Here is a 16229-nt window from a genome sequence, read left to right as displayed (position 1 = left end):
ATTACTACATTGGAAGAGAGAAGGAAAAGAAGAGATTTGATACATGTTTATAGATAGAATGGTTAATGGTATGGAGGATGTGGATAAAGAAGAGTTTTTACTATTGGACACATGCAGTACAAGAGGACATGGTTTAAAGTTGAAAAAGGGTTTATATAGAAGAGATGTCAAGAAGTATAGTTTCCCTCACAGAGTTGTGAACAATTGGAATGAACTTGATGAGGAGGTTGTAATGGCTGGGACTGTGCATACTTTTAAGGAGAAATTTGATAAAAGGTATAGAGACAGGAAACCATGAGTTTACTCCCCCTCCTGTAAACCACAACTAGGTAAATACACCATGAGCATGGTGCAGTGACACTTGACCTGACTTAGGTGAGGGACCCAAGGGGACACACTGACCACCACTACCACATCATGGCAACATTGGAAAAAACCTGTCACATGTCCCTGCATATACAAAATAAAACTATTAAATAACACATGGATGGGAAATAAGAGAGAGACACGTAAGAAGATTGATTTGGCAATATGGCTAGCGGTAAATGATGTGACCTGTCCCATCCTGAATGGACTTCATAGATGGAACAGACTATAGAAAATAATTCGGTTCCACTAATTCTACTGACCAGGAAGGCAAAACACTATAAAACACAAAGAAATTTTTTAAACAATAGCAACTTGATTCTGGCTCAAACAAAAATCTCTTTCCTGGACGCTCCTGAAAATTTGGCACCCAAAAACACCCTTATCTAACACAAAAATAATGCCAACAACAACATACATCCAACACACTCACAGAAAATACTTCAAGCACAACAAAATATTTTTAGAAAGCATAAAATCTCACTACTGAGCCAAAATAAACTGTCCAGGAGTTAAAGAAAATAATCCTGAATTCTAGGCAGGCTGGAGCAACCATATTCTAAGATGGTGGTGGGGCTATGGATGAGTTGAACCCCTCTCCCCCTTTTATCTTACTTAAACCTTCAACAAACTTAAACCTGCCCATGGTGGGTGTATCTCAACAGCTGGTATGAAAACTTAGTAATGCAGCTGCATGTTGTGGCAAGACAGGCGTATACTAGAGAGATAAGGCTGGAAATGGTGGTAGGATCTGTGGGTGGGTCCACTTCAAGAAATAAATGATAATAATATATGTACTTCTTTAAGTTTATAACATAAATATGTATACATTAATAAAAAAAAAATCAATCATCTTACTGAGAAGTGGTTCAATAATTTTAATATCTGAGGACACATTAACATGATTAACCATGTACAATCTGGGAGCTTACAAGCAAATACAGATTTTGAAAAAAAACATTATTTTGCCACTTGTTTTAAGAGGACATGAGAACACAGGACTCCCAACATGTAATAGCAACATGCAATGACAGTCTCAGCATGTTTGCCTGTCCTCAAATGGCCAAATTACAGAGTGAGAGTAAGTGAAACAGTATACAGTTTAAATGATATGCATGAAAATTTAATCAGCTTATCTAACTTCTTGAAATAGTTCTACCTTGGACTTTCTCATTTGCAATACTACTCAACAGGTACTACAGTTCATTAAGAATCCATTTTATAGCACCATAGAATGAATAATCCTTTTATGACCATACTGAAGCCACAGAAAGCTTATGAAACTAATCCCTAATAATATTCACATTTTATGTAGACTTTCTCCACAAGTGCCCATCGCTCATCCAATATGGATTATTATACTGTAAAACCCTAAAGGAGAGAGAGAGAGAGAGAGAGAGAGAGAGAGAGAGAGAGAGAGAGAGAGAGAGAGAGAGAGAGAGAGAGAGAGAGAATGTTGAGTAAAGAATGGATTGTGAAAGTAACAACAGTGTATAACTGGTACATGTCATGGTGAAAAGTGAAATCTGGTGTGTTTGAGCTTCTTGGGTACAGCACCATAAATAAGTATGGTCCCCAGAAAAATGGCAGGGTTGCATAACTATGAATGTAAATTTGAGAATGACACATGCAGTGGGTAAAAGAGGATGATCTCAAGTGAAATGAGGAGGAAGACAATTGGAATAACTAAGAGAAAGAGAAAGAGAAAGAGAGAGAGAGAGAGAGAGAGAGAGAGAGAGAGAGAGAGAGAGAGAGAGAGAGAGAGAGAGAGAGAGAGAGAGAGAGAGAGAGAGAGAGAGAGAGAGAGAGAGAGATACAATGACAAGAATAAATGAAGATTTCTATGTCATTGTCATCCTCTTGGAAGAGTATTTAAAAGAAATTGACTGATATATTTGGATAAGTATGTACTGTACATGAAACCCTACCATAATACTGAAAATATGGTAACTAAATTTCTCATTCTAATACACAACAAAATCACCTTCTTGCCATATATACAAACTAAATATCACTGTGAAGTCATTCACACATAAATATAAAATCACTTGAATCATACACACATCATATCTTAAATCTCTGAAAATCTCAACACTTAAAAATAATTAAAAAGTCCTTCAATCATTATGGAACTGTAGTCACTGCACAAGAAGTTCTTCTACTTTCACATCCACACTACATGGCATCTCTTGGCAGTAGTTTGTGTCACACATTAAACATTGAGGCATCACCCTCCCTTATAGTGCTCACCTTTGGCCCCAGGCTTCTCTGTACTGCCATGTATAACTGCTGCAGTGACACTAGAAAAGTTGTGCCTTTGTTTTTCTTTCCATATATATTGAGATATACTCCAGCAATGACAAGTAAACCACCCCAGATGTACCTGAAATTAAATGTTTGATGTTTACTTATATAAATCAAATGTGAAATAAAGACCAGGATCAAATCTAAAGCATATGTACAAGTTGAAGAGTCTTGTGTAAAGAATTAGCCTTCAACTTACTGTATAGTGAATGGTTTGCTGAAGAAGATGAAAGAGAGACATATAGTGATTGCCTTGCGACAGGTGGTGACAGTGACGGCAAGAAGGGCACCATGAAGCGTGACCAGAGTGAGGACCACCTGCACACCGCAGAATCCTGCAGCCGACAACATCATTCCACGCCCATACACCTCCCAGGGAAACTGTCAGCAAACAATATTAACTTACTTCTTCATAGATAGAATCCAGTAAAATTAACAGCAAAACTATTCTTTCCTTCCTTTTTGGTGAATAACACTACAAAACAAATCTATCATAAACAAAAATAGTCTCTCAGTGCCACTATGACTATTTACCAGAGCCGGGTGCAACTTTAATTTTTCCAGGTGTGACTTTGACTTTGCGACTTTACCTCCTGATGTGGTGCAACTGTGACTTTGCAACTCTAATTTTGCCCCTCCCATCCCCCCCGCATGACTTCCAACTTTGCATATTTTTCCCTGGTGCGACTTCACAAATTTGCAGAGTGAATTTTAGCATGATAGCAGAAACATGCTTTTATATAGCCAAGAAACACATATTCATTATTCATTTAATTTTCAGTTAAAACACAGCCTAAACTAATATCTACAGGTCATCCTCCTCTTGTGCCATGTCTTTCTGGCCCATCTTCTCCAGCTGCGGTAATTTCTTAAAAAAAAAGAAGTCATCTTTGCTCCTCTTCAAAGTTCTAGCAAAAGTCATAGAAAACTGCCGATGCAACTTTGCTTAGTCCGACTTTTAAAAAATGCTTGTGACTTTCAACTTTGCAACTTCAAAATTTATGGAACGGCAAAGTTGCAACTTGGTGCCGTAACACCCAGATCAGCTATTCACTAATTTCCTGAACTAACTAATCTAAAGTAACAATTTGAAAAAGTTTCTTTTCCACTAATTATTTTTCTCCAACAATAGATCATATGAAGTTACAGCCTCTTGTTTTAAAGCTTATCAGTGGAGAGGGGTTAGGAGAATCCATACCCATTACAAATACAAGTTGCTTCCATCATTAAAAATAAGAATGATACATTGATCAAATGCAATGTCAAAATATGTATGTGTTTCTCTCTCTCTCTCTCTTTTTCTATTTGCATTTATTCCTCACAGTACTTACACCAAACTCATCCAGAATTCAATCAAACACCAAAGCTGGGTGAGACTTTAATTTCTTCAGGTGTGACTTTGATTTTGTGACTTGCCATTGAATCTGGCAAGACTGTGACTTTGCGACTATTTTTGGCCCCACAGTGCAACTTGTGACTGCAACTGCAACTTTTTTTTCTGCGACTCTGCTAAATTACAAAGTTAACTTTAGCACAATAACAGACATACTTTTATTAGGCAGAGAAAAGAAAATTAATTTTTTTTTTTTTATTTTTAGTTAAAACACAGACTTAACTAATATCTGCAGGTCATCCTCCTCCTCCTCCTCCATGTCCTTGTGGCCCCATCTTCTCCAGGAGTTCTATGTCCCCTTTGAGGAACAATGAAATTCAGTGACAAATTTTTTTGGCGGTACGTTTGGGTAGTTTCATGTAATATCAGTCTCATACATGTAATGTGAAGAATTTCATTCATCATAAAAGGAATGTTAAAAATCAGATAAAAAATAAAGTTAGCTATTACCAACTCAAGTTTGAAGTCTTTATTGAAATCAGGCTTTAAGACTGGCTTAAAACTGCCACAGCAATTTCTTTCAAAAGTCATCTTTGTTCCTGTTGAAAGTCAGTGAATATTGCAGAAAATTGGCAGTGGGTCTTTGCTTACTCTGATCTTTACAAAATGTTTGTGACTTTCAACTCTGTGACTTTGGAATTCATGCTGTGGCAAAGTTGCAATTTGGTGCCACAACATACAGCTCTGCTAAATACAACACCATCACACATTACCCAGAAAGTGTCACAACTGTCTATATCACTGACCTCCCTCACTAACACATCATCTTTGGCCTGCTACTATAAGAGGTCTCCACAGCAGATCCCTGCCTGTTCTACAGCTGTTTAAGAGATGTATTGGCATGCCGAGGGCAAAGGGAGTGTATGTAATAATATTATTTTATGTGTAGATACTCAGTGAATCAAGCTAACTGAAATTAAGCATGGCTTTGTCCACTCCTTAAACCAATTTAAAGTATACCTTGAAATGGTTTGAAGGTGGCTTGGCTGTCAAGCATGCAATAATGGGTTGAATTTTTTCACACAAATAGTCATAGATAGTTTTATCACTCTATAAGTAATGTGAGCCAAAATTCTTGATGGTTTATTCATTATGAGGTCTACTCTATGACCTCATTATGAATAAAACCATGAAAGATTTGGCTCACATTACTTAGGGATACAAAACTCTACTTATAACTATTTGTGAGAATTTGTTTTCTGAGAGAAACAAATTTCAATACCTATGAACATGCTTGATAATCAAAATATCTTCAAGCCATTTCAAGACATACTATAAGTCTCCTTATGGAGTGGACAAAGTCATGCTTAAGTTCAATAAGCTAGCTTCACTGAATATCTGCACGTAAAATAATATATATCTATATTCAAAGTTATCATCTATGGACACCAAATTAACGGATATTAGATGCAACAAACAAAATCTGTTGATCAGAATACATAATCCATTAGCCAGAATGTCTGGTATGAAAGTTTAAAAATCCCAGGTGATGCAAATTGAGTCTGGTAGTTCAGTAATTGTCTGTTAGGTGGCAGTAATCTTTAACACCTTTATAAACCTTTTCTACACTCTTAAACATTTCTATAGCATATCAGGAGTTTCACCTTCCCTGCTATTGTAAAAATCTTCCTTTGGTGCTTGGAGTCACTGCTAGAAGGCTCAAGAGGTGTAAGACATTTAGGTGGCATTGTAAGGGTTTGAATACAGACACAACACAAATAAGGATGCTGCAAGATACTCTTCTTCTTGTAACCCCTTTAATTTCCTATCATTTATGGGTCCTGTGTGTTTCTTCAGTATAATTTCTATAACACATCTATCTTGTAAATACTGTATTTAATGGCTTGTAAGATGTACCTTTTCTCCAACAGAAAAGTTTCAGGAAATGACCCTCTGTCCTATGAGGCCAAGGTTCAGCATTGAGGCAGTGGTTGATAGTCAGTCTATGGCAAAAGAGGCTCTAAAAATCAAACCCCAGACATCTTCACACTTGTAAACAAAGAGATGATTGATACCACACCAAAAAAACTTCTTTTTTTTTTCAAGGTGCTAATATATAATAGGTCATACTTACTGGTAATTCACATAGAATGACACCAGTCAGAAAGAATTTGCCTATAGTCTTCCAAATCTAAACGCGGTTTTTTGGCGTGTCTCCTTAAGGAATAGCAGGCCTTCCACTGCTGCCACATTTCACACAGAATTTGAATGGCCAAGTGTGTGACCTGACCCATCTCATTTATCGCTCTCTCCCTTCCTCCCTCACGTCCCTCTCTCTCTCTCTCTCTCTCTCTCTCTCTCTCTCTCTCTCCATGACAATCCTTCCTTATTCCTATATTCAATTTCCATCCTTAAATTCGCACTGTGTGTGTGTGTGCATGTGTGTAATTCACCTCGGTTGCCTGCTGGTCACCCAACAAGTCTTCCCTATTACGGAGCGAGCTCAGAGCTCATAGACCGATCTTCGGGTAGGACTGAGACCACATCAACACACAACACATACCGGGAAAGCGAGGCCACAACCTCTCGAGTTACATCCCGTACCTATTTACTGCTAAGTGAACAGGGGCCACACATTAAGAGGCTTGCCCATTTGCCTCGCCACTTACCGGGACTCGAACCCGGCCTTCTTGATTGTGAGCCGAGCGTGCTAACCACTACACTACGCGGTGTGTGTGTGTGTGTATGGATAGGTATCTACCACCGTGACATGTGACCTTGCCCCCCACAGTGTCTCGCAGGCAGGCCGTGCCTTGTACAGTAATGAGTGTTGCCGTGTTAATGGAGTCAAAAATATTTTATCTTATACACGAATAACCTTATTTTTTCTAGATGTTCATTCGTATAGTATTTGGAAAACAGTTGTTGCACCATTTGTCTTACTAAGGACTATGGTGAATGTTGAATAAAGATTATAACATTTTCACAGCAACACTGTTACACAAGGCTGCCAGTATTTGTTATTGTGATGTGCATATCGTAAGCGTGGAATGTTAATTTTTATCTTAATTAATTTCTTTTAATATCTGATGATACTGGATTTTCGTTAAAGCATTTTATACGCCTCTTACTTATGTATACGGAGCTCTAATTTGCTAGTTCTTGTACTTAGCAGAGCTGGAAGGCCTGGTATTCCCTAAGGAGCCCAGCCAGAAAGCCGCATTTATTGGAAGACTATAAGTAACCATACACAACACATTGCATGAACCAAAACAAGACATGCGGTCAGTGATCTTGATTTTGACATGGATAAGCTTCACTGCATTCTTTACAGTGTGATGCCATTACTGCTTAAGGTAAGGCACACTTTCATACAATTAAAATTACAGTTATTGTTTAACATTCTTACCTTGCATACATGTAAAAATTAAATTCAGATAAAAGAATGATGGCTATTACCCCTATAGTCTCTAACTTTCTCACAGTCACTGCTGATACCATATGCCAGGTACATGTTTACATCTCCCAAGTCACAACAGAATTGGTACATAGGCTAATAGCAAAGATCAAAGTTTTTAAACGGAAAATATTGGGATCTAATAATAATTAAAATGCATGTGAGAGTCTTCAAACGTCAGGTGAAATCCTTCACTTTATATTCGGAGCTAAAATCTGTTCTTTTTTTTTTTTTTTTTTTTTTAATGTCTGCCAAAACTGGGTGCGTATTATAAGTCCATGCATTTCATGAACCACCAAATATGGTAAAACAGATTAGGAGAGAAAATAATCTTACATGCCATGGTAACACTATAACTATTACAGTGGTACCTTGAGATACGATTTTAATTAATTCTATAACCATCGTTGTATGTCAAAAAAATTGTATGTCAAATCAGTATTTCCCACATAAATACATGTAATATGAATTAATGCGTTCTAGAGCTATGAAACCACCCCAAAACACAGTTAAATTACATATAACATACACAATTTGTAAATAAATAAACGAGTAATAACACACATAATGATAAAAAAAAAAAAAAAAACATTAATATGATGTTAATAAAATCAATAAAAAAAGAAAGGAATTTTACTTACCACAGTGACAGTGAGCTGCGGCCTGCAGGAGGAGGAGGAGGAGGAGGAGGAGGAGGAGGAGGAGGAGGAGGAGGAGGAGGAGGAGGATTTATACGTACATAATGTACATAAACACAAAAACATTGCTAAACTTATTTCTAATGCTAAACTTATTCTTAATGTTTTTTAGGGGGGTGGCTTTTTATATATGTATATATTTTTTTTTTCTTACGTAATCATCACCTAATCATTACTTTCATGTTTGGCCTTTTTGGCCTCACTTTCGTCAGTTTCTGCACTCTCACGTCTGGCCCTTTTGGCCTCACCTTGACTTTCACTAAATGAGGCCTTCACAAAGTAACGATCAAGAGAGGTTTGTTTCTGCCTCCTTTTTAGAATGTTACGAAAGAATGTGAGACACGTATCATTATATAAGACACTCGCTCTGCCTGTAGACAATTTATCAGGGTTTTTTTTTTTTCCACAAAATCTGACACTTCCTGCCACTTGCCTAGGATATCACGAATTTCACCTGAAGTTAGTTCTTCCTCCTGCTCAACATCTCCTCACTGCTGAGTTCTTGCATTACCTCCTCGTGGGAAATCTTGTGTAACTCCTTCAGCTCCTCCGTCGTGAGTTCTTCAGCGTGCTCCTCAACGAGTTCAGCAACATCTGCCTCGTCTACCTCTAAGCCCATAGAGTGACCAATAGATACAATCTCCTCCTCAACAGGATGAAATCCCTCAAAGTCTCGCTCTAAAACAACATCTGGCCATAATTTTCTCCAAGCTGAGTTCAATGTTCTTTTGGTAACACCTTGCCAGGCAATATCTATAAGCTTAACACAGATCACAATGTTGTAATGTTGCTTCCAAAACTCCCTCAATGTTAGGTTTGTATTTTCAGTAACTTCAAAGCAACGCTTGAAAAGATGCTTCGTGAAAAGTTTCTTAAAGTTGGATATCACCTGTTGATCCATGGGCTGGAGGATAGATGTTGTGTTGGCTGGCAGATAGACAACTTTAATGAATTTAAATTCATCTAAAAGGTCATCTGCAAGGCCAGGGGAGTGACCAGGGGCATTATCCAAGAGGAGGACACACTTAAGTGGCAGACCATTATTGGTCAAGTATTTCTTGACTGAAGGACCAAAAACTACGTTCATCCATTCAATAAAAAACTGACGTGTCACCCATGCTTTACTATTTGCACGCCACAGAACTTGTAATCTTTCTTTAATCACTTTATGAGCTTTGAATGCCTTTGGATTTTCTGAGTAATAAACTAGTAACGGTTTCAATTTGAAATCGCCGCTAGCGTTGGCACAAAGGGCAAGCATTTGCCTATCTTTCATAGGCTTGTGACCGGGTAGACTTTTTTCTTCTGCTGTGATAAATGTACACCTAGGCATTTTCTTCCAAAACAATCCTGTTTCGTCACAATTGAATACTTGTTGCACCAGGTATCCTTCTTCACAAACGAGTTTTTCAAATTCCTTAATGAAATTTTCAGCCCCCTTAACATCAGCACTCGATGCCTCTCCATGAGGAATGACAGAATGAATGCCACTTCGTTTCTTAAAATTGTCAAACCATCTACGACTGGCTTTGAACTCATCACTCCCTTGGCCACCCTGTGATGATTCTCCCTCCGTCTCGGCTGCTTCACGCTTAAGGTCTTGGAAAATGGTGCTAGCCTTCTCACAGATGATCACTTCAGAAACAGAGTTACCAGCCAATTGCTTCTCCTTAATCCATATTAAAAGTAGCCGTTCCATCTCATCATGTTTATCAGTACGTAGCTTGGAAATAAAGGTGACGCCTTTGGAAGGTTGCAGCTTCTTGATCTCTGATCTCTGATTGCAGCCATACTCCCTTGCCAAGTCGATGATACGAATGCCACGCTCATACTTTGTGATAATTTCATATTTTACTTCCATCGTGATCATTTTCTTAGGTTCTTTCTTTTCACTAGCTTTGTCTTTAGCTTTGGGACCCATGGTTAATAACAAAATAAAGTATATATATCCAAAATAAGACGAAAAATGAGCACAAACACAACGAATAACACAACATGTTTGAACAATGAGGCGTCAAAACACAAACTGAGCGGGTGGCAGCCGACCGCAGATTTTGCTACCTAGCGTTCGCTTCTACAATAATTATTATCGTTCATCGTATCTCAAATTTTTCGTTGTATGTTGGGGCATAAATTTTCGAATATTTCATGTTGTATCTCAAAATAATCATAAGTTAGGACGACCGTATCTCAAGGTATCACTGTACACTCCTGCATTATACGTATAGAGGATGATGCAGGATGATCTTGATTTTGATCTTGATGCTACAGGTGATTCAGGATTTTTCCTGAACCAGGCCTCAGTATTGGCAACTCTTGTAGTAGTAATGTGCTTGTTGATTATAGACATTAGTGAAATTTTCTTTGTATGTATTTCCATTATGTTAATCCCCTTTCACTAAAACACTTCACATCAATGGGCAACTTATCCTCTCAATTAGTCTGTAGATTTCAGGTTCGACTATACTTTCATCTTCAATAATTTAAGAAGAATTTTTCCATGAGAATTCTGAGAAAGAAGATGTTTCATATGCATTATCAAGTACAGAAACTCCTTGACTTATGAACACTCGAGTTGCTAACATTCTGTACATATAAACACATTTCTGAAGTCACTGAGGTCCAAAAAACAGTCTAGAAGGCGCTTTCAAACTTCAAATTTCCCCCAAGTGGTAGTTGGCGATAAAAGTGAAGCACCAGAATCATCAATGCCAGTCTCCTCCTCTACTGACACGCAGATGGTGATGATCCCTACCTAGTCTTGTCAGCCCTAGTTTTCCTCCTTCCTCCCTATGCCTGGTGCAACACAGACCCCATCCCAGGACTTTCTCCCTCTCCTTCCTTCTGGCACGACACAGTATACATCTCCAGTTTCTTTTCCCTTTCTTCTGGTGAGACCCAGTACACGTCCCCAGCAGAGTTCTGGCACAACACAGTACACCATCCCTGGAGGTTCACCACTATCTTTTCTTCCTTCCCAAGCTACCGGCTGGACTTGCCTGACTGACGCTGCCGCACACACCCTGCCTGCCTCAAGATCATCACATCACTCCCACTGTCGCCAGGAGCCAAGAGGAGTGCTCTGGGATCTGCCTGATTGACATTCCCTGCCTACGGTTGCTGTGGGTTGTCACAATCATCATTGAGAAAGAAGTCCTCCGGGACCCAGGAGCCCACCAAGCCATAGGCTGCTACTTGTACTGCTCTCCTCCCTTCACCTGTGGGGTGAAATCTGCCCTGAACAGATTTTGCAGTGGCAGAGAGTCTGTTCTCACCAGGCCACCTACCATACCCTTAATACAGACTGAGCTGTACATTTGAATAAAAGGAAGAAAGGATCACATTGTTTCCCTGGCCCTCGGGGAAAGAACCACTAAACCTCTTAAGTCACCATCTTATTGATCAGAATGCCAGCTAACATAATTGCTACAATATATTTTATAAATAAAATGTTTCTATGTTATTCTTGTACAAATAACCATCAAATAGTATTAAAGGTACTGCATATCACAGGTAGTGTATTAGATATGTTGTACTTACTGGATTTTATATATTCTTAAAGGCAGGTTCACACCTGTCAATATGCAACTGAAATTGCAGGTCGGTAGAGTTTATGACTGAATATTGGTGCCTAGTGACTGGAGAAACCAGACGCAAAACAAGATCGACATGTTGGTCCTGTTCAGTTGATTTGTGACTTTGTTTACGATGTGACGTCACAGAGAAAGGTTGGAAAATGTGGTGACCAAATGTAGAGAAGAAGATATTAGAGTTGGTGAGGGAAACAGAGCATACCTGGGACCCTAAAAATGAATTACACACACACATACACACACACACACACACACACACACACACACAGTGGTGTCAGCAACAAGTGTGCATAGTTTTAAAGAAAAATTGGATAAATGTAGATATGGAGACAGGGCCACATGAGCATAAAGCCCAGGCCCTGTAAAACTACAAATAGGTAAATACAACTAGGTAAATACACAACACACACACACAAACACAAACACACACACACACACACACACACACACACACACACACACACAAAGAAAGAAAAATTTTTTTTACGCAAATCGATGTTCGATGATCAAGATAGCTGCCACTCTCCAAGAAGTTTCCCTCTATGCAAGGTATTGTTAGAAGTGAGGCTTGAATACTTCTGATGATTCAATTTGATTGCAGTTCTGCATAGTCTTTTTAAGATTAAACTAATACAAACGTATGGTGCGAAAAATCATGATTTACTGGAACGATCACCGTCTCACCAGACATAGCGATACAACTGTTCATGAGCAATCACCAGAAGGTAAGGATTAAAACACTTGAAGAAAACAATGGGGATTTAACTTTGAACTTACAAACAAATGGACTTATGAACAGCCTCTCAGTCCCAGTTGGGGAGTTACTGTACAGTGTTTTTAAAAAATCCAGATTCCTAAGACACCTATAAGGTATACTTTACCTGTGCTGCAAATGACACTGCAGACAACAGTTGATTTGTCATCACAAGGGCAGCAAGGATGATGAAGAAACCAATGCTGTAGGAGTAGAAGACTACAAGAGTTGCTTCTTCACTGTACTTTTTGATGGCTCCCTCCTGCACATTACCAATGATTGCATCGCAAAGAAGAGCCAAACTGACAAGCAATACACCTGTAAATAGAAAGAACAAACAGTTATTTCCACAGCATTTTTTTACAGACAAGATAAGCTAATGGAAAAAAAATACATTCAGTATTCCTTACATCATTCTAGTAGGGATGTACTAATACCAGAATTATTTTACCAATATCAATACCACAAAATTTTGCCAATACCGATACTACTACCAATACCAATAATGATATTACTATTGATACTGATAACAGTGCACTGGATACCAGATTGTTGCTCACAGTTGTATGAGTTTTCTTAAGTTTGACATTACTAATAATAATTATTATTATTATTATTATTATTGTTATTATTATTATCAATATAATTTTTATTGTTATTATCATTATTACTATTATTATCATTATCATTATTATCATTATTATTATTATTGTTATTATTATTATCATTTTTACTATTATTATTATTATTCGCTAAGGTTATAGGATACTTGTGATGTTAGATTAGATTAATTCATATTTGATTAGTTTACATAAGTTAAATTAATTATGCTAAGACATATTAAAAGTTGTGAAAAATAACAAGGGTGATCATGAACAAATATTTACCTGCCAATCTAGGTAGATACCATATTGTCCATATAATGAAACAGCCAATCTTTATTGATCTATTTGCATCATATTTTCTGACCCTGAAAAAATACATTTGGACCCTCATTTGTCAAGCTTGTATGATCTATAGGGAAATAATAAGTCATACTGAGTGTTATGGGTTACGGTATTTTGTCCACAGGAGGAAAATCCATGATGTCAATTATAAATACCGCTGAACACTCCTATAATCATCACCTGCACGTTGAGTAGCTTACCGCCCAGTGTCCTCCTGAATTTTGTCTGAATACTGCTTTCCAACAATCTTAGTTGCCAAATATGTATGCATTTCAGCAACACTTTCAGTGCAATGTTACCACATAAACGAAAGACACCTATAGTGCGCAGAACATCCAGCCGAATGAATCACACATGCACGCGTGCACACACACACAGCAACCAAAATTGGATTGTGAAATACTGCAAGAAGACCTAAATAAGATATGGGAATGGAGCAAAAAGTGGGAAATGGAATTCAATGTGAACAAAAGCCATGTCATGGAAATGGGAAAGAGTGAAAGACGACCCGTGGGAATCTATAAGATGGGAGATGGAGTAGAACTGGAGAAAGTAAAAAAGGAAAAGGACTTAGGAGTGACGATGGAAGAAAACAATCAACCAGTAAGCCATATTGATAGAATTTTTAGAGAAACATATAATTTGTTAAGGAATATTGGAGTAGCATTTCACCACATGGACAAAGAAATGATGAAGAAATTGATAAGTACTTTAATAAGACCCAGATTGGAATATGCAGGAGTAGTGTGGACCCCTTATAAAAAGAAACACATAAGGAAATTGGAGAGACTACAAAAAATGGCTACAAGAATGGTTCCAGAATTTGAAGGGATGACATATGAGGAGAGACTAAAGGCTATGGATCTACCAACCCTGGAACAAAGAAGGGAGAGAGGAGACCTGATACAAGTTTTTAAATTGATCAACGGAATGGACCAAGTGGAACAGTTTAAATGTAGAAGTAGTGTCTCCAACGAGTGTGCATACTTTTAAAGTAAGATTGGATAAGTGTAGATATGGAGACGGGACCACACGAGCATAAAGCCCAGACCCTGTAAAACTACAACTAGGTAAATACAACTAGGTAAATACACACACACACACACACACACACACACACACACACACACACACACACAGCAAATAAGGAAAACTTCAAGGCAGCAAGAAATGAATATGTTAAGGTGAGGAAGGAAGAGGAAAAGAACTTCGAAAAGGACATTGTCGAAAAATGTAAGGAGCAACCAAAATTGTTCTATAGATTCATAAATGGAAAAATTAGGCAAAGAGAAACAATAGAAAGGTTAAAAGGAGAGAACGGGATGGTGGAAGACCCAAAAAGTATGGCAGAACTATTAAATAATAAATTCCAGGAGGTCTTTACTAAGGAATCCAAATTTGAAAGGCCACAGGGTAATAGAGAGACAATCTATATGAAAGAGATTAAAGTAACCAAGCTTGAAATAAAAGAGTTAATGAAGGAACTGGATGAAGAGAAGGCAATGGGACCAGATGAAGTCTCAGGCAGAATACTGAAAGAATGTAGGGAAGAACTAGCAAGTCCTATATACATCATAAAATGCTCAATAGAAAATGGAACAGTACCAGTAGAATGGAAAAGAGCTGAGGTGGTTCCCATATATAAGAGCGGAAGGAAGGAAGAACCTTTAAATTACAGACCGGTATCACTAACTAGTGTAATATGCAAGATGTGTGAAAGAATAATAAAGAAACAATGGATCGAGTTCCTTGAAGACAACAAATTAATATCAAATAGCCAATTTGGTTTTAGAAAAAGACGGTCTTGTGTAACTAATTTATTGAGTTTCTATTCTAGAATAGTTGATAGAGTACAAGAGAGAGAGGAATGGGTTGACTGTATTTATTTGGATTTAAAAAAGGCGTTTGACAAAGTGCCACATGCAAGATTACTATGGAAGTTAGAGGAGAAGGGTGGCTTAAAAGGAAGCACATTGAGATGGATAGAAAATTATTTGAGGGGGAGAGAAATAAGGACGGTAGTTAAAGATATGAAGTCCAAGTGGAGAGCAGTAGAAAGCTGAGTGCCACAGGGGTCAGTATTGGCACCAATACTTTTCCTCATTTATATTAACGACATGCCAGAAGGAGTGAACAGCTACATAAATCTGTTTGCAGATGATACGAAACTGTGCAGAGTTATAAAGCAAAAGGAGGATTGTGAAATACTGCAAGAAGACCTAAATAAGATCTGGGAATGGATTAAAAAGTGGGAAATGGAATTCAATGTGAACAAAAGCCATGTCATGGAAATGGGAAAGAGTGAAAGATGACCTGTGGGAATCTATAAGATGGGAGATGGAGTAGAACTGGAAAAAGTTAAAAAGGAAAAGGACTTGACGATGGAAGAAAACAATCAACCAGTAAGCCATAATGATAGAATTTTTAGAGAAACATATAATTTGCTAAGGAATATTGGAGTAGCATTTCACTACATGGACAAAGAAATGATGAAAAAATTGATAAGTATTATAATAAGACCCAGATTGGAATATGCAGGAGTAGTGTGGACCCCTTATAAAAAGAAACACATAAGAAAATTGGAGAGGCTACAAAAATTAGCTACAAGAATGGTTCCAGAATTTGAAGGGATGACATATGAGGAGAGACTAAAGGCTATGGATCTACCAACCCTGGAACAAAGAAGGGAGAACGGAGACCTGATACAAGTTTATAAATTGATCAACGGAATGGACCAAGTGGATAACGAGAAACTGATCCTGAGAGAAGAATATGAC

General features: G+C 37.8%; 1 protein-coding gene across 11 annotated transcripts in view; it reads right to left on the bottom strand.

Moving 5' to 3' along the window:
* Positions 1 to 1159: 1159 nt before the first annotated feature.
* LOC123498480 (adenosine 3'-phospho 5'-phosphosulfate transporter 2-like) overlaps positions 1160 to 16229 on the bottom strand; it is a 24114-nt gene continuing 9044 nt past the window's right edge. For all 11 annotated transcript variants that reach the window (XM_045245607.1, XM_045245600.1, XM_045245601.1 and 8 more), the window contains exons 6-8: positions 12633 to 12823; positions 2870 to 3051; positions 1160 to 2749 (exon numbers count right to left, since the gene is read on the bottom strand). In XM_045245607.1, the coding sequence (XP_045101542.1) occupies positions 2572 to 2749; positions 2870 to 3051; positions 12633 to 12823 (551 nt within the window). In that variant the 3' untranslated portion in view covers positions 1160 to 2571. The remainder of the gene's footprint in view (positions 2750 to 2869; positions 3052 to 12632; positions 12824 to 16229) is intronic.

The sequence above is a fragment of the Portunus trituberculatus genome, chromosome 48, assembly GCF_017591435.1.
Source record: "Portunus trituberculatus isolate SZX2019 chromosome 48, ASM1759143v1, whole genome shotgun sequence".
In the NCBI taxonomy this organism is placed as follows: domain Eukaryota; kingdom Metazoa; phylum Arthropoda; class Malacostraca; order Decapoda; family Portunidae; genus Portunus; species Portunus trituberculatus.
This window is presented reverse-complemented; position numbering and strand designations above follow the sequence as displayed.